This window comes from Acomys russatus, chromosome 5, assembly GCF_903995435.1.
Source record: "Acomys russatus chromosome 5, mAcoRus1.1, whole genome shotgun sequence".
NCBI classification, from domain to species: domain Eukaryota; kingdom Metazoa; phylum Chordata; class Mammalia; order Rodentia; family Muridae; genus Acomys; species Acomys russatus.
The window spans coordinates 2470738-2490388 of record NC_067141.1 but is presented as its reverse complement, the minus strand read 5'-3'; the positions used below and the strand labels follow the sequence as shown (position 1 = coordinate 2490388).

Genomic DNA, 19651 nt, shown 5'->3' with positions numbered 1-19651 from the left:
GTGTGTGTGTGTTAGATTAGCCCTTACTATGTTATAGGCCCAGGCTGACCTAGAGCTCACTGTATAGACCAGGCTAGCCTTAAACACAGAGATCCACTTGCCTTTACCTCCCAAGTGCTGGGGTTGAGATTAAAAGCATACGCTACCATGCCCAACTGAGAAGGTATTTACCTTAACTTTGTTGTCATCTACGTCATCAAACATTGTCCCCATACTTCGCTTTGTCACAGTGTCCTTACACTGGCATTACTCTGGGAATATTTGTTAGACATCTCTCCTCTTCAGGACATAGTGATTTTCCTTAGTCTTCTGCCTTTCAAAGGGTGAGGAGGGCTCAGGTTAAGAAGGCGAACGAGAACTGGATGGCTGTGTGATGAGCCTCTAGCTGCAGCTTGCAGCCTGGAGAGAAGCCAAAAGACTGTTTCTGCTTCAGCGAGAGACCGCATAGCCTCTGAGAGAGGTGATGTCATCCTGGAAGCACTGATCCTGGGGACAGTCACCATCTGTGTTCCCATCTGGCCCACAGCTTGGTGTGTGGCAGCCACCCTGTAAAGCTTATCTTATCTCCCCATCTGTCTCACCTTAGAACCCAGACTGCAGCAGGGCCACTCCCCGGGCCGGGCACAGGGCAAGGCAGAGCGGCCACTCTGGATAAGACTGACATCAGCTGTCACTCTTGAGATCTCTTTGCAAAAGGGTTATGGGCTGTGTAAATCAGATCCGGTGTCACCTCTTGTCTTAGGTGCCTTGAGTGAGATGCAAGGGACTGCTGTGGCCTCTCTCCCTTCTTGGTGCTCTCCACTTTCCTTTAGAACACTGGTACAAATATTCCTGTTATATGATGATGCTTTGGCTACACGCTGGCACACTCAGGAGGACATGTATTTCAAATTTTAGTCTTTTCTGTTCAGGCTATGGTGGATCCTTTCTCACAGTGCTGGCAGTGGCAGCTAGCCAGCAGCTCCCCCTACTGTTGCTAAGTTGGGAGCCCAGAAGGTTAAGGACTTTAGGATTCTCATCTTATGGGTGCTTATTGGATCACAGCCCTATTGTAAGTGTAGGAGCATCTGCACTTTTAAAGTCCTTGTAGGATAATTCAAATGGTCAGTCAGGTTTCAGGAATTCATTGAAGATGTATAAGCTTCAGTGACTCGGGAGAGAAATAGCTTGTCTTGAAGGGAAATGCATTGAGGAAATAAGTGAAATTATAACATTCCCTCTTGAGTGTGCACTCGCTGCATTCTCCAGATATGGTGGTACACATTGTCCCCTCCCACTAATCTCTGAGCTTGAGAATTAGGACTGTTACCTCTTCTGTATCCTGGCTGAGCCGCAGAAGCCATTACAGTGCGGGGAAACAAATCAGTGTTCATTTCACTGAGGCTCCAGTCATCTCTGTGATGAGGTTGTCTAGCGATGTCTATGGAGGTGAGGCTGCTGCAGAGGACATCCCTAGCATCCGGCCTTCTCTTTAGGGAGGGTGGCAAGCTAATACAGGGAGGCCGGGCTCCCCGTGTGCAGCCCCTGACCCTTCACAAACAGCTGTTGAACCCCTTTCCTGTGCCAGGCACTGTACTGGGTCCTAGGGTTGGCCAGTGAAGCCACTTTGTCCTCTCCTCACCATCGTTCTCATAGGTGCACAGCAGAGGCAAGAGGCTGCTAGCAGCTGCTGGGGGAAGGGAGCCTAGGGGCCTCCTAAGGGACACACTGGGCAGAGAGAGTGTTTCAGAGAGTGAGTCTGTGAGATGGGTGTGTGAGTGTGGAGGGGAGGGGCAGGTGAGACTGGGAGGGATGGCCCTGACTACCAGGCTTCTGCATGTTTTAGTCTTATCCTGGAGAGTTGTAGTTACTCCTGGAAAAAACAAGAACACCCACAAAAACCCCCCCAAAATCAGAGTTGTAAATACTACTCTGTTAACTCAGGTGGATGAGGCGGAGTGAGGAAGGGTAAGGAAATGGAAGACAGTTAGAGATCTTCTTCAATCCAGACCCGAAGGTGAAGTCTCAAGGTGGGCTTAATGGGAACACTGCTTGAGCCTCAGGGTGGAGGTATGGAGGGGTTTCTGAGGAAGCCCCTGTCTGCAGTAGCTCAGCAAGCTCGGGGACCACTTCACTGTTTGTGCCTCTTCTTTCCTTTTTATTTGTGAGACAGGATCTCACTGTATACTCCTGGCTGGCCTGGGACTCACAGATCCACCAGTGTCTGCCTCCAGGTGCTGGGATCAAAGGTGTGTCTCATCATGCCTGGTTTGTTTTATTTTCTTGAGATAGGATCCAGGCTTGCTTCAAACTTATAATCCTCCTGCCTCAACCTCCTGAGTGATGGGATTTCCCATGTGCGCTACCCTGCCTAGCTCAAGGGCCTGTTTTTAAATATGTGGGTGCAGCCTAAGCCTTGGCTTGTCCAAGGCAATTGCTCTCATAAGAAGTATTTGAGAGGGAGGGTCAGAGAGGAAGGGGTTGGTACAATACCTTTTCTTTCCCACAATTCTGTGCACATTTGAATGTGGAGGTGCATGGCAAGAGTGAACCGAGGGAGAAGAGTGCTTCCAGAATAGTCCTTGTCTGAAGAGACTCAGCTCCGCAGTAGTGCCACAGGTGGATTATCACAGAGATGCTCCCCGAAGCATCTCTTTCTTGAAGACTCTGGAAAATGTCAGCTATTCTCAGTAGATCTTTCTGTAGCATCTAAGCCACAAAAGTAAACTCTGTGGTGTGCCAGTGAATACCAGTGTTGTGCAGTGTGTGGGGAAGGTATGTGCTGAGGAAAAACCAACATGCAGTCAGCCAGGGGCTCTCCCAGGCATTTGACGCCCATGATGCCCATGGAGCGAGGAAGTGAACAGTGTCCCAGATGGCAGCAACTAAGCGCTGTCCTTGGGCAGACTATCTGCATAGCATGCTATCTTCTGGTGGCGTGAGTGTTAAATAGGGTTAAAGTTGAGTTTTAGTGTTAACCCTGGTTTCTTTCACGCACCTGAGGCCCAGCTCCTTCCTAAACAAGGAGGGATGTCTTCATTTCCATACAAAGCAGACCTTAATTCTCTCAGCCATTGGAGCGCTCTGAAAGGGAAGCTTGGTACAGCCGGCTCAGGGCACAATGCTCACCCATTTCCTTTCAGGATCCTGTCCACAGCGGGGAAGTATCTGTCTGACTCCTACAGCCCTCGGAGCCTGGCGGGTTTTCAGGACAGCATCTTGACAGACAAGAAGAGCCCTGCCAAGAACCCATGGCAGGAGTATAATTACCTCCAGAAAGATAACCCTGCTGAATATGCCAGTTTAATGGAAATACTTTATACCCTCAAGGTATGAGACCAGACCAGCGGCATTCTTACAAATGAAAGCTTTCCCTTGTCACTCACTCTTCCCTGGTGCCAGGTTTGCTGGCTCCATTTGTAGTCCTGCCGTCACCTCTCTGTCTTCTGTATGTGAGGTTTTAAGGAGCTGCATTGGAACTTGCTGAGATAAAGCTGTGGGAGTTGAGTGGACGGGTCTTTTTATGCATGAAAACCAGGCTTGAGCATCGTCCATCAAGCTTACTGTATCTCAGCTCAGAGATAAACTTGTCTATAGACTATGGCAGTGCGAGGCCCTATGTAGCAACAGTCCCTTTACTGAGGGCAGCCAGGGGATCAGATGTGCACTGTCTGCAGTTAGTAAACCTGTAACGAAGACCACGTTGTTGTGGGGAGGGTCCCCTCCTGGCTCGTCTTTGTAGCCTTATTCTGTCTGCTATGAAGCTGACCTTGGCTTTAAGCTCTAGGCCCCTTGGATCCAGGGCCAAGAGGACTTCCCAGCAAATGCAGTGAGTCGCCTAGCAGCTCCAAGGCACACAGGGTTGTAGGAGGACCAGGGCATGTGGTTCAGAACGCTCACCACTGGAGATACAGTCATATGCCACCAGATAGCATCTACAGCTCACCCGATGGCCACGGTGCTCTGGAGGTGAACTGCGCACTGAGGCCCTCGTGTTACTTCCCCAGAGTCTCCCCAACTCTGCACCTTGGCTGCATTTGAGCTTGACCAACACGCTTCTTAAAGCAATTCTGTAAGCTCATTCACCCGTGCTTCTGAGATTAAGTTAAACCAACTCTGTTTATCTTTATTGCTAATCTGATTTATGTCTGTTGTAATCGGTCCATTTATAATCACAAGAACTAAGGTTACATTTTCCATCCCTGTATTTTCTCAGGCTGTGTAGACTCCCAGGCCTCACACAGGTTGTACATACTCTGGTTTTCAGCCAAGGGTAACTGACCTGACCTCTCTGGGAATCAGCGCTCTGCCCATCACTCTTGTTTATATGTGAGGCCATGGATCTTTTTCCCCTCCTCCTTGGTCCCCAAGGGATGGTCACAAGTTAGGTTTTCCTAAATTTCAAATCCATAAACTCATGTTGGAACAAATGCATCAGAGTCACCTGGAAAGTGACGTCAGTCCTCATGGGTTCAGTGTTTTGGAGCTTGTGAATCTGTCAATTAACCTTTCAGGGGGTACATAGTCAGGTTCGGGGGCCACAATTGTAGAAGCCATTTGCTGTGTTCCACTTAGTGATCTTTCAACACTTGTAACTAGATGGTGACCTTGTTAAGGGGCTTAACTGCCTTTGCCTTTCCCTATCCTAGGAGAAGGGGTCCAGTAACCACAGCCTGCTGTCCTCGTCACGCACAGCCCTGACCCGGCTGAACCAGCAGGCCCACCAGCTGGCTTTCGACTCGGTCTTCTTGCGCATCAAACAGCAGCTGCTGCTCGTTTCTAGGATGGATGTGAGTCCCCACTGACTGCAGTGTCTGTGCTGCCAGGTCCCCCATAGCCTCAGCCCATGCAGGATGCTCTCCCTCCCTGCTCCCCATGAGATGCAGGAACAAACAGCCTTGCCGTTGAGTTGTCGCTTGGTCGTTGCAGCCTCTGGCTGGCTGCACATGAATTTCTCATCTTTTTTTTTTTTTTTCTAAAATGTATTTAACTTTATTTTATGTGCATTTGGTGTGAGAGTGTCAGATCCTTTGGAACAGGAGTTAGAGACAGTTGTGAGCTGCCATGTCGGTGCTGGGAATTGAACCCGGGTCCTTTGGAAGAGCACCCAGTACTGTTAACTGCTAAGCCAACTCTCCAACCCGAGTTTCTCATCTTAATTGTAGTTACTCAGGTGCTATATTGAGAGGCCATTTCATAAGATAGTGATGACAGTGATGGTGGTTCTCATTATTTGAGACAGGGTCTTACTATGTAGCCAGGTTAGCCTGCATCTCACCATCCCCCATCTCAACCTCCAAGTGCTGTGATTACAGGTGTATACTATCACGCGTGGCTTTCTGAAGACTGTCAGTAGTGCTTGTTAGCTTTCCCGTTGGTGGGGACTTTCCTGCCTTTTCATGGAGTTGGGGAGGTTGTGCGCTGCTCTGATGCCCTGGTCTTCTGATGCTGGATTGTTCTCCTGCCAGAGGCAACAGCTGTGGCTCTCAAGCAGGAGCACACCTCCTGTGCCTTGGTTCAGTGTTTTGGAGGGGGCTCTGCCTCTTTCACTCATTCACTGGCTCTGCTGTGCTGGCTGGCCTTGAAGTTGTGACCCTCTCTGCCCTGGCCGGGTGGTGCTGCTACTTTCCTTCCTGCTGTCTTCATGTCTGCCTATTTCAGAGTCATCTCACTGTCCTGGCCTGGTGCCCTCTTCCCTTCTCTGCTTGTCCCACTTGCTTTAGGAGGAGCTGCCCAGCAGTCACATCGTCTCCACCTTGGTTCAGATCCCATTGCTCTCTGCTGGGCAAGACACCCTGGTCGGTTGTCTCACCAGTTCCACAAGTCTGTTTAGGGTCTCATTTTTTTGGAAGGTAATTGTTTGGAAAAGATCTAGCTATGTGCTGCAGCAGCAGCTGCTTCCTCCTTTTCCTCCTCCTCCTTCTTTTTCATTATTATGTGTACAGTGTTTTGCCTACATGTGTGCCATGCTGGAAGAGGATACCAGATCTCATTATAGATGGTTGTGAGCCACCATGTGGTTGCTGGGAATTGAACTCAGGACCTTTGAGAGAGAAGCCAGTGCTCTTAAGCTCTGAGCCATCTCTCCAGCCCCAGTTATGTGCTTCTTATAGGGCACAGCTCCTTAAGGAAACAGCAAGAACTTGCATGGTATAATCACAAGGCCTTGGTTTTCTGCTGCCCTCTAGAAAGTGTGTGAAGAGCCTCTGTAGAGCCTTGCTTAAGTCTCAGCCCCTCTTTGGCTCTAAAAATCTCTGTCCATAAAACAACTCTGTTTTTCTGTATGGTTTTGGTGTTCATTCCACCTTGCGCCTTTGATTTCTATTCCCTGAGATGCCGTGAGGTCCACTCTAGCTGGAGTTTGTGTTTCTAACACCGAGGGCAGCACTGCAGAGAGCTGCAGAGGAGGTGATGTGGAGGCCAGATGCTCAGCGCCTGCTTATTCAGTCCTCTGTGGCCGCGTGGGTGCAGTAGTCTCCACCCTGTGGATGCTGTGTGGCAGGGTTTAGCACAGCAGCGCCACATAGTGCATGCTGGTTGTTCGGTTTTGGTGTTAGTTTTTTGAGGCAAGGTTTCTCTGTGTAGCTCTGGCTGTCCTGGATTTCTTCATAGACCAGGCTGGCCTCAAACTCAGAGATCTGCCTGCCTCTGCCTCCCAAGTGCTAGGATTAAAGGCCCACACCACCACCACCCACAGAGTTTAATAAATTATTGTTTTTTTCTTTTCTGTGATTCTATATTCTGATATGTACATTACAAATAAATGTATGTATAATATATACATCTGATATATACCAGAAGATATATACCAGCTGGGTGTGGTGGCACATGTCTTTAATCCTAGCACTTAGGAGACAGAGGCAGGTGGATTGCTGTGAGTTCAAGGCCAGCCTGGTCTACAAAGTGTGTCTAGGACAGCCAAGGCTACACAGAGAAACTCTGTCTTGAAAAACCAACAAAACAAAACAAAAAAACCAAAAAAAGATGGGGGGCAAGTATTTACACATATATAATAAAGTAAGTATGTAAATATTTGAAAATTCTTTTTATGTTATGTGTATAAATGGTTTTTGTATGTATGTACATGTACCATGTGTATAAAGTACTTACAGAGACCAGAAGAGGACATCGGATTCCCTGAAACTAGAGTTAAAGATGGTTATGAGCCACTATGTGGGTGCTGGAAACTGAACTTGGGTCCTCTGTAAGAGCAGTAAGTGTTTTTGACTGCTGAGCCATCTCCCCGGGGACCCCCCCCCCACTGTTTTTTGAGCTAGGGTCTCCTAAGCTCATCTCAGACTCAGGAGCCTCCTGCCTCAGTTCCTAAGTCTAGGATGACAGGCATGCACCTCCACTTAGCTGTGGTTCTCTTTTTCTAAGAGAAAGGGCTTAATTGAGTCTTTAAAGTACAAACATACGCATACTCACTTTTAGAAACACACTTAATACTAGAAAATGCAGAGTAACAAGTATAATAAATCCCTTTAAAATGTCACCATCTTGCTGGGTGTGGTGGCACACTCCTGTAATCTCAGCACTTGGGAGGCAGAGACAGGTGGATCTCTTTGAGTTCAAGGCCAGCCTGATCTACAAAGTGAGTCCAGGATAGCCATACCCTGTCTTTAAAAAAAAAAAAAAAAAGTCACGATCTAAAATGTGAGTGTAAACATTTGATGTCCAGCACTCCCAATGACCTGCTTACTCAAGTGTGTCTCAGGTTGAGCAGATGCCTATAGACATGGACCCAAAGGACACATGGAGTTATGTTATATGTTTTACCTTTAAAAGAGTGATACACACACCTCTGATCCCAGCACTCAGTAGCCAGTAGCTCTCTATGAGCTTAAGCCAGCCAGGAGTACAAAGTGAGCCCCATGTCAGCGTGGGCTGTATAGTGAGACTTTATCTCAATACCAGACCAGACCAGACAGAAAGAGCAACAGGAGACAGCACACGCAGACCAAGTCTTATTTCAATTTAACTGAGTAAAACTGAAGGGAAAGTAAATGAAACTGTGGGCTTGGGTCCCCAGGCTGTCACAACAAGCATTTTACCCATTGAGCCATCGTGTTCTTTTATTTTGTCCTAGTTTAAGATGTTGGCCTCACTTTGCCAGCTGTTCTTCTTAGTTCCACTGAAGCAGGCTCTCACCTCTGCTCTCACCTTCGCCTCCACTTCTGCATTCCAGACTTCCTTATTCTGATCCACAGCCCAGTTGCTGGGATCCCCACTTTTTGTTCAGGCTTTACCGTGGTGCTGGGACACTGGGATAGTCCAGGGCAGCTTTGGAGATTAGATGGAGTTGTGTGGGAGCCAGTGTCCAGCACACAATACAAGGCAAACACTTGGGCCTGGAGGATTTGAAAATAAAACCCCGGTCATTGGTGTTTGTGTTGAAGGTTTGCTGGTAAATTGTATTGCTCCTTTGTGTTTTAAGACTATTAACCAACACTATATTCAATTCAGAATAGATTATTGACGTTTACCTGTATTACCTGCTGACAGATGAATAGAAAAGCCCTTTTGAAGGGCAGTTTAAATAACTCTTGAACAATTAAGAAATAATCTACACATTTCCTCATTGCCCTCTTCAAGTGAGCCTTATTTGCCTGCTTTCTAAGTCCTTCCCAGCTCAGGCCATTTCACCTCGACCCTTCTTCAAACTTCTCCACCCCCTGCCCCTCCCTCTGAGCCTGTACTCTTAAGGCTCTGCTTCCTCTCAGGAGCCTAGCTCAGGCCTGCAACTCACAGCAATTGCACTCTTAATGGATGGTGGCAGTGATAGCTTTTGCTGTGGGTCATTTCTCAACTGTGTCCTGCTCCACAGTGTCACTTCTGGGCCTCCTACTCTGTGACTACTGCCTGACGCAGGTCTCCACCATCTCTGAAATGATTTTCACCCCTTAGCTCACTCCCAGCCTCACTCAGAATGGTTGCTGCGTGTTTTACAGAGCATTGTTCTCATCTCATTTCTCAGCATTTCTGTGGCTCCTGGGGCTAATCTGAGAACTGTGTGTGTGTGTGTGTGTGATGGATGTGTGTGTGTGTGTGATGGATGTGTGTGTGTGCGTGTGTGTGTGTGTGTGTGTGTGTGTGTGTGTGTGTGTGTGTGTGTGTGTGTAAGTGCAGGCACATTTGGGCTGCAGTCTGTATGTTGAGGCCAGAGAACAACTTTGTGGGGTCAGTTCTCTCCTTGCACCCTTACGTGAGTGTGAGTTCCAGGGATCAAACTCAGGACATCAGGCTTGGGTGGAAAGCACTTTACTTGCTGAGCCATCTCTCTGGCCCCAGAATAATTTCTCATTATCACTCATCTGTGTGCTGAGATTCAGTTGTCTTATAAATGTCACTATTTGGATCATGAGCCAGGATCCTGCACAAAGAGACTGTCTTCCATTTCTTTTCAACTGTGTGTTGCTCCTCCTTCCCTTTCGCTTCTTGCTGACCTTCCTGCCCACCCCACCTTTCTCTAGAAAGCTGTTTGTTGAATGTGGTACCTATTCCTAGGCTGGTGTGCAAAGCTGTTCGTTCTCTTTCCATCCTCACTCTGCAACTCCACACTTGCCTTCATCCTGTGGCTGATCCCTTCCCTCAGCTCTTGCACCTCACACAGAGCCCTCAGTGCCAGCCCATCGCTGTGCACGCACAAGAGAGGGCAGAAAATGGCCTGAGGGGATGGGGTAGGGAGGGGCGATTGTCTAGCCATCTTGCTGCCTCCATAGCTTCTGAGAACAAGGGCAAAGATTAGCATGAGGTACTGAACACCCTGGGTACTAGGTAAATGTTTCGTCAGGATTCCATTGCTGTGAAGAGACACCACGAGCAAGGCAACTCTTAGAAAAGAAAGGGGACTGGCTTGTAGCTTCAGAGGTTTAGTCCATTATCATCATGGCGGGAAGCAAAGGGACATGGAAGCAGGTGCTGGAGAAGGAGCCGAGAGCTTTACATCCCGCTCCACAGGCAGCAGACAGAGCCACTGGGCCTGGCAAGGGCTTTTGAAACCTCAAAAAACCCCAATGACACACTTCCTCCAACAAGGCCATACCTTCTAATCTGACACACTTTCCTCCTACAGTCCTTGTAATTCTTCTCAAGTGGTTCACCCCCGACTGGGGACTAAATATGCAAATACATGAGCCTACGGGGGTGGGGGGGGATTCTCACTCACGTGGGTGGGTGCAGTGCCCCTTTAAAGTGGATTTGGAGCAGAGGTGCAGGAATAATGATAGAGTACTTTCCTAGCATTCATGAAGCTTTGTGCTCGATCCCAACTCTCCATGGTTATGTATTTACAGTCCAAGTATTTGGGAGGTCAGGATCATCATTGGCCACATGGTGAATTTGAGGCCAACCTGGGATTTATGAGACCTCATCTCAAACAAACAAACAAATAAAACAAAGAGGATAGGGAGTTAGTTGGAGGTGGGTGGGATATTTGAATAAAAAGATTCTCAAACAAGCACAAGGAATCTAGAAAAAGGAAAGTGATGAGCAGTGGCAGGGAAGAACCAGTACCTTCACAGAAACAGAGACTAGATGGAGTTGGCAGTCAGACGTAGAAGCTTGCTGAAGCTTAGCCTGGATCAAGAGCCCCGGGGTAGCTTTGTCATTCCATTCCAGGAGTGCTACTTAAAGGATCAAGCAGCCCCACTGTGACCTCCAGGGTTACTCCCGCCTGGAATCAAGAAGCTGGGTCTCTCTGAAAGGCATGCCAAGGCACAGCTGTGAGCCCATGTGTGCTGTGGGGGGTGGGGAGGCATGCCAAGGCACAGCTGTGAGCCCATGTGTGCTGTGGGGGGTGGGGAGGCACGCCAAGGCACAGCTGTGAGCCCATGTGTGCTGTGGGGGTGGGGGGGGGGTGGGGTGTACCTGCTCGTGTAGCAGTGTCAGAGTTGTCTCCACTTCAAATGGCAATAGCTGCATGGGGTGCTGAGGCTGTCCCCTCACAGAGGGTCACCTGAGAGACAGGGGACAGTTGTTCAGGTTTCACCCAAACCCTGGGTCAATCCAGAGATACATGGAGAAGGCGGTGTATCCTCACTTGAGTCAGGGCGGCTCTGGTGAGTGTGCCGGGGTGGTTCTGTGCACAGGGCTCATGGGCCTCCCTCTCAAGAGGAGCCGTCTTCATGCAGTCTCTAAGGAAGAGCACAGGGGTTTCCATCTACTTCAGAGTTCTAGTGGAGCTGCTTGGTTTTGCATGGTGACTCCATCATATAAATGCAGACTGAGGGACGCCTAACTCATTTCACGTTCCTAGTGAGATAAGCAGACATGATCAGTATCCATCTGGTAGTTGAGCTGAGAATGTAAGTGCTCCTGTGTAGGCTGGGAGTTATGGCGGACTTCCAGGACTTTCATAGAGATGTCCCTGGCCTGCTGAGTGGCGTCAGGCCCCTAGGTCAGCTCTGCCCATGGAAGACTCTTTCAGGAAGGGCCATGGTGCTCTCTGTGTGCTGTTACAGTGTCCCTTCCAGAGCTGCCTGGTAGCATGTTTCTGATAGCTTCCTCCCATCCTTTTCCAGAGCTGGAACACCGCTGGCATTGGCGAAACCCTGACAGACGATCTGCCTGCCTTCAGCCTCACGCCTCTCGAGTACATCAGCAATGTAAGAGCTTCTTGGGTATGCCCCCAGGTGGTCTCTGCATGTCACAGCTCACCTTGTCTTCTGGTTCCTTTCTGGAAGTCATCAACTGGTTTGTGCTGTGTGGACGTGGTTTGGGATAATCTTCATGCAGAGCCTGGAAAATGCTAATTATTTCAGATGCTGAGACACTGTGGCACCTGCCCTACTCTTCCAGTGTGACCCCTACGGGTGTTGGAATTGAGTCCACTCAGAAATTCTGACTTGGAAATCAAGGAGCAAGTGGCCAAATTATTTTCTGGTCCTCTATACTTAACCGTAAAACACAAAGAGCTGTGAACTGTAATAGAAGGATGGGCTTGAAATGGGCACAGGTGACATCACGTGTGTGTCGTGTGTCGTGTTCATTTGTGACAAACGCTTTCTTAGCTGTGACCTCGCCCCTGACATCTTACAACTTTCCCTTCTGGATCCTGCACCAGAGAAGAAGGTTCTGCCATCTCTGTTTTCTAGCGTGTGACAATCACAATGTAATTTATCTCTAGACTGTAGTTATAAGTGGCAACTTCCAAACAGAGTTCCTTCTTCCTCCAGGCTAAGCCATCTTAAAGGGAGAGAAAAAGAACCAGGTGCCAGTCCAAGTGACAGGACATTAGCACCTTAGTGGACTTTTCTCTGTAAGCAGTAATGAGAACTCAGCTTTACACAATGCTTTTGGTCTCATAAGTTTCTTCATACCTGCTGCCTCATTGAAGTAGGTGGCGCTAGACGCATTTCAGAATACTGGCGCCACTGCCGAGAAGGATGTGTCCACAGGGTGGAGCAAACCTCCATTGCCGTGCGTGCGTGTGTACGTTTAAAAGGGAGTGTGTTTTTGAGAGTCTCTCACTGGGGCCTGGAGCACCCTGACTCAGCTAGTCTGGCTGGTTAACAGGCCCCAGGGATCCACTTGTCTTTTCTCAGCCCTTGGATTATAGACACACACCGCCACGCCTGCCTTTTCACATGGGTGCTGGGGAAGGAAGAACTTGGTTCTCCCTCAGGATTGAGCAGCATGCTTCCCTTAGTGGTTGTTTCTGAGGTGTTGCCATAACTAGCATCACCTCACTCACACTGGTGCTCATGCCAGGCCCAGCAGCTTTGTCTCTCATAAACTAACTTTGCAAGTAATTACCCAAGGCTGTCATGTCAGGCTGAAAGTGCTTGCTTCTGTTTCAGATTGGGCAGTACATCATGTCCCTGCCCCTGAATCTTGAGCCGTTTGTGACTCAAGAGGACTCCGCATTAGAGCTGGCCTTGCATGCTGGGAAGCTGCCATTCCCGCCTGAGCAAGGTGAGATGACCAGAGAGCCATAGCGCTTGCTGTCCAGGGAGAAGGAGGCACCTGCCATGTGGAGCTTACAGATTCATCTTCAACACCTCGTCAGCTGTAAATCTCTCTAAACTCCCAGTGATGTAGTTGTCAAACATAGTCTAGAAAAGCTGCACTGATGGCTTACGCCTATAATCCCAGCAAGTGGGAGGCTGAGGCAGGAGGACCACACGAGGCCAGCCTGGGCTACATGGTAAGTCCCAGATCAACCTGGATGATTGAATAAGAGCAAAAGAGATAGCTCAGAAGTTAAGAGCACCATCTGCTCTTCCAAAGGTCCTGAGTTCAGTTCCCAGCAACCACATAGTGGCTTACAACCACCTATAATGAGGTCTGGTGCCCTCTACTGGCATGCAGGTGTACATGCAGGCAGAATACTGTATAAATAATAAATAAATCTTAAAAAAAAAAACAAAAAACCACAAACTACACATATTTGTATTATATAAAGGGAGCCAAGAAAGCCTGAGCCCTCCCCTCCCTGGCCCCCAGGAACTTCAGCAGGGATGAGGTCTGGCCGTCTTGCTTTGCTCTATACAGACTGCCTTGGGAACAGGGCAGAGAATCCTGCCAGGAGCTCACAGTACCCACAGCTGGGGATGCCGTGGCCAGAACATCCTGGGGTCTTGGCAACTAGATGTTATAGGTTCACAGGGTGAGGGTCCCAAGGATGTGTCTCCTTGCTGCTCCCTGTGAGCAAGCAGGTCAGCTGCCGCTCTATAAGAATGGTGTTGCTGGTCCTCATAAGTGGCTTTTTAGAGTGTGCCCTGTGTGGATTCCTCTACCTGCAGCTCTCTGCTGCCTCCACATGTCACCCCATCTCTAAACTGATGCGGCAAACATGCAGTCATTTAACTGCTTCCTGTCCTTGTTCTTTGGGCCTGACGAAGGTGAGCAGGGGACACATACTTGCTGATCAAAAATCTTAACTCCCAATATTGAATATTTTATAAAGTAAACAAAAAAACCCACATTTGGTACATAAAAGATTCAGCCGCTCATCGGGAGTAGCACAGTGAAGATAGAATCCTGTTGGGATGTTAAGTCAGACCCCGTGTGCCTCATCTCATGGTGGCTATGCTATGTGTGTGCCTGATACGGACTGAAAGCTGCTTCAGCTTCCTTGGGAAGAAAGGCGTGCTGCTGCGTGTACTGCCTGGTGCCTGCTTCCACAGGGCATCACTCACTCACTTCTCGGATGTTTACTAACCGCTTACTATGTGGGCAGCTAGGATGTCTTCACCAGAGTAGATTTCAATAGTCCTTACAGTATCAGCAATATTCTTCTAGATTTTGGTTTTGTTTGTTGTTTTGAGACAGGGTTCATGTAGCCCAGGCTGGCCTTAGACTGGCTGTGTAGTCAAGGATGGCCGTAAGTTCCTGATCCTCCTGCCTCTACTCCCCAGTGCTAGGGCTAGTACCCTACCTCAACACCACTGTTATTAATACCACAGTTGACACTGCTATACCCAACAGCATTTGTTATCATTTCCTTCCTTTCTTTTTTCTTTTTTGGTGTTATTGGCATTGGCTCTAGGGCCTTGAGCATGCTAGCAAGTTTTTATCACTGAGCTGCATTCCCAGCCAAAAAAGTATTCAAATTCTATTGAGGGGAGTAGTGTATGTGAGCACATGTATGTGCCTGCTCATATGTCACACAGTGTGTATGTAGAGGCCAGAGGACAATTGGTAACAGTCAGTTCTTTCCTCCCATTGTGGAATCCAGGGATCTTTAGGCTTGTCAAGCACTGATTGATCTTGCCACCCCTTCAAAATTTCCAAGTTATAGATCCTGTCTCAAAAAATATCAGTAACAATCAACCTGCTTCCAAGCAGAACAAAAACCCCACCGTGAGCAGCCATAGAAACACTTTGCCTTGGATAACCAGCTGTGATCTTCTTATTTTTGCTTGGGTTTTCAGAAAGGCCCCGGCTGTCCCAGAACCTGTCCCAAGTGTTGGGATTGTAGGTGCAGCCCCATATCTGTTAGCAAAAGTGCTTTTCCTAAATAGTATAGCGGATGCTTAAAAACCTTAGCAAGGGTTAGCATGATGCCTCAGCAGACAGACGTGCCCACTCTCAGGCTCAGGTTCAATGCCAGAGTTCCAAGAGTTATTTTCTGTCCATCACACAGACACTGTGGCGTGCATGCACCTGCACATACACAATAAATAATAAAAATAACTGCTTTGTACATGAGGAAACAGAGCTTTATGTTAAGTTGAAGTATCTTAGGTATTTTCCGTCATACACAGAGGCTGGGGTGGGGGTGGGGCTACATAGTTTACCCCTTTCTCAAAAATCAACCAGTAAGTAGTCAACAGTAATTTTCCACCCATAGGTAATGGCCGTTAGCCTGCTAGGGACTGCTCTGTCACTTGCAGCCCCACACATCCTTTTTTCTAAGTGCAGCCTCATAAGTACTTTACCATATTTGTTTGTTTAGCTTTTTGAGACAAGGTCTTGCTGTGTGGCCTTGGCTGGCCTGGTATTCTCAAAGTAGTCTAGGCTGGCCTCAAACTCAGGGTAGTCTTCCTGGAAATGTGACACCATGTTTTGCTTGAAAATTTTTATTTATAATGTTATTGCTGTTGAAAGCTATCATCATCATCATCATTATATGGTTCTTGCTGAAAATGATGAGTTTAATTCATGAATAGTATTTATTTACTTGTTTGCATGTTTGTTTGAGACTGGGCATTGTGTAGCTGAGGCAAGCTTCAAACTCTACAGAGTGACCTTGAGCTCTTGGTTCTCCTGCCTTCACCTCCCACATGCTGGGATTCCAGGTGTGCCCCACATGCTGGGATTCCAGGTGTGCCCCACATGCTGGGATTCCAGGTGTGCCCCACATGCTGGGATTCCAGGTGTGCCCCACATGCTGGGATTCCAGGTGTGCCCCACATGCTGGGATTCCAGGTGTGCCCTACATGCTGGGATTCCAGGTGTGCCCCACATGCTGGGATTCCAGGTGTGCCCTACATGCTGGGATTACAGGTGTGTCCCCGTGCTGGGATTACAGGTGTGTCTCCATGCTGGGATTCCAGGTGTGCCCCACATGCTGGGATTCCAGGTGTGCCCCACATGCTGGGATTCCAGGTGTGCCCCACATGCTGGGATTACAGGTGTGTCCCACATGCTGGGATTCCAGGTGTGTCCCCATGCTGGGATTACAAATGTGTCCCACATGTCTAATTTCTGTGATGTTGGGATCAAATCCAGAGCCTGGTACATGCTAGACACTCTACTGACTGAGCTAAGTCCCCAGCCCTCCTGAACACATTTTTATTTGTTAATTTTTTTTTTGTTATTAATTTTTATTTTGTGTATATGGGTGTTTTCCTGTGTGTATATCTGCATACCACGGGCATGTAGGTTCTCTGTAAGAGCAACAAGTGCTCTTAACCATTCTAGCCCTCTCCTGAACATTCTTTAAAAACAATTTTTGTGCTGTCCCTTCCAGACACTCCTCCCTCCTTTGTGTTTGGCAAGTGGCCCATTTGTCTCTGCAGCAGCCTGAGCTGATGGAATTCAGTGCTCTTCTGGCATAAATCTCTGAATGGCCTGTGCTGCAAGGCTGGCTTTACTGTGCCTGCGGGCCTCATCCTTCCTGGCTGGGGTGTACTGAGGGCAGTCTGAGCCGCCCAGACCCAGCAGGAACTTGCTAGATCCAGTCTTGTCTGATTGCCGAGAAACTGCCCCTCATCCTCCGCACTCAGACAGTGTCTTGCTTTGGTCTGCTTATCTCACCAGCATGGTTGACTTGGTGTGTTACTCTTACTTCCTGTTTACTTATTCATACATTTTTATGAGCTCCTAAGTGTAACTGGCTCCCACGGCAGCTCCATGAAGCCAGGGCTCCTGTTACTGTCTATACACATGGTGGATGGTCTCAGGGAGCCTGGGGCCCTTGGCTCCCTAGAGGTGCAGTTGTTTTGAGCCCCAGTCTTGGTTCCAGCATGGCACCTGTCTTATGCATTACCTCTTTGCTCCTTTAGTGTCCCCCTCCACCTTTACTTTGAGGCTTTCGTCTCTCTGGGATCCCCTTTGCCTGCAGAAGCTCTGGCCTCTATGGCTTGATTTAGTTCCCAAGCTTGAGGGACTTGGGTACCTGCATCAGGCTGACTCCTCTTCGGGCCTCTCCTTGTTCCTGGTCAACACCAGTGGACCCGTAGGTTCCTTGTTCTGTTTCCCACGGAGCCTATTAGCTCCCTGGCACATCAGGGCATGTAGCACGCACTTACTGGGAGCTGGGACACGCTGAGGGGTGACTTCTGAGCAGATTGTGTATTTCTCTATAACCTTCTTACCCCTTCAGGGGATGAACTTCCTGAGTTGGACAACATGGCTGACAACTGGCTGGGCTCCATTGCCAGAGCCACCATGCAGACCTATTGTGATGTGATCCTCCAGATCCCAGAGGTGACCCCACACTCCACCAAGCAGCTGGCTACAGACATTGGTAAGTAGCCATGGGCAGGTCAGCAGGAGAGAAGCTGATGCGAGTTTGACTCTGTCTTAATCTCCAGGAGTATCACCCCAGACTCCTCCTAACTTTAATGCTGGAGTTGACTGTGAAGCTGGGTAGATGGATTCTGGAAGGCTGCGGAGGTGGGGAACCATGAAGGGGCTTCTGTGAGATGCAGTGATTGGGGCAGCCTGGCCCTGCCTGGTCTCTGCTCCCGGACATAGCAATTACTAACCTAACTAACGTTTATGGAGTGCTTACTGCATACCAGGCATATCGGACACCGAAGCAAGCATGCATCCATTGTATTACACAATCCTGTGGGTATGTGATGTTGTGTGACAAGGCCACAGCCTAGGCTCCTCTATAGTCTCCATCAGAACGCTATACTGCCCCAGATCAGAGGGCATGGCTTCCCCACTCCTTCCTCCCTGGGTTTTAAGTGGTCTGGAGAAAGGGTGGAGGAGCCTTAACAATCAACTCCCCAGAGACACATCCCAGCTGTGACCTCAGTGACCACGGGGCTGAGCCAGGTCCCACTTCTGTTTGGTTTGGTGGTGAAGAATTAGAAGCAAAGTCCAGCCCTTGGGCTTCCAGGGTGGTTAGTGGTGGGGCCCGCCTCACATCCAGCTGCCCTGATTCCTCGCCCTTCTCATTTCAGTCTGCCTTTGGCTCTTCCCAGAGGCACCACCACCTTTCAGTGATGTTTCTAGGCACAAGTATCAGAAATGGATAAGGCAGTTCAGATGCCCTTTGGTGTATACCCAACTGGTACAGGCGAGAGAGAGAGCATGGAGGAGCCGCCTGGAATGGGGGGTGGGGGGTCGGGGTTGGGGAGGACATGAGGTGCTGGGATTGCCCGTAGAGAGTTCAGTGGGCCATGTCATCCCTCTCCTTCCCTTCTCCCTTGCTCAACAGCGCTTGAGCGCCTACTGTGTGCCAGCTATAGTGCTAAGGAATGGCATGCAGCAGACATTAGTGTTTCTTTTTGTGTTGAGCATAAGGAAGTGAGGTTAAGGGCTGAGAAGGATGCTGAACAATGAGGCCCATGGTAAGGAATGGAAGACGTTCAAATTAAGCATTCACATAACAACATAAAACACTGCTGGCCAAACGCAAGGTCATGGCAGAGCAGGGCCTCCTGGTTTTACCATTGAGCTGGGCCTGTCAATGAAGTCCTAAGGAAGAGCCTGACCTCACCTGGAGCTCAGAACTAGCCAGAGAAGAGGTGAGCCCAGGCAGAATCAGATGGTCAGGAGGACCAGGAGTGGCCTGGGTAGTGCTGCCCTCCAGGCCTTCTGAGCAGTGACCCCTCTAGCACAACTGACACCTTTAGGGTATCTGTACCATCCCACCTCCATCCTGCTGCCTGGTGGGCACTGACTGCGTGGGCGGTGTGGTAAAGGTATAGCCCTGGCTGGCCTAGCACTCACTAGGTAGGCAGGCTGTCTTTGAACTCACGGAGCTCCACCTACCTCTGCCTTTTGAGCGCTAAAGACATACATACCATGCCCAGCTAGGTCTCTCTTCATCATTGTGTTCAATTTGATCTGGGTTTGGGCTAATAAACCTGCATTAACTAGTTCTCAGGGGAGTGAAGCCTGCGTGGCACCAGGCCACCAGGCCACCACCTCTGATACCAGCCTTGTGTTCAGTGTAGGTTCCCAAGGGCAGGCTTTGGTTGTTCGGCAGCCCACGTTCCCCACCACCTCTGCTTCTCCACATGCTGGAGAACACACTGGGAGTGGGGTGTGGGAGACCCTGCTACCTTTTACACTGGTGTTAGAGAGATAGGGGTAGACGGTGGCAACGCCAGCTTGCTCTTCGTTAAATCTGAATTCCCGGACTTGGGTCATACCCACAGTCCCCAGTGAAGGCCTGCCTGCAGGAGGAGCAAGGGAGCACCCAACATTTGGGAAGGCCATGGGGGGCCCCATGTTCTGCACTGCTGAATCTGTCTCCTCTTCACCCACAGACTATCTGATCAACGTGATGGATGCGCTGGGCCTGCAGCCGTCACGCACCCTCCAGAACATTGTGATGCTCTTGAAGACCAAGCCCGAGGATTATAGACAGGTCAGCAAGGGCCTGCCACGCCGCCTTGCAGCCACAGTGGCCACCATGCGTGGTGTGAATTACTGACCAGTTCCGAAAAGAGGGCCCAGGGTGGGGTCAGGACAAGTGCCTCAGCATGGATGAATTCTCAGCAGCTGCTAGTGCTGGGGCAGTGTGTAAGATGCTTTTCTTTTT

The 19651-nt window shown here is 49.2% G+C and overlaps 1 protein-coding gene across 1 annotated transcript in view; it reads left to right on the top strand.

Moving 5' to 3' along the window:
- The window catches only part of Cog7 (component of oligomeric golgi complex 7), a 59813-nt gene extending 40162 nt beyond the window's left edge, over positions 1–19651 (top strand). Inside the window, 6 exon segments of the mRNA XM_051145165.1 lie at positions 3123–3309; positions 4629–4769; positions 11502–11585; positions 12780–12894; positions 17252–17395; positions 19377–19651. Coding sequence (XP_051001122.1) covers positions 3123–3309; positions 4629–4769; positions 11502–11585; positions 12780–12894; positions 17252–17395; positions 19377–19543 — 838 coding nt within the window. The 3' untranslated portion in view covers positions 19544–19651.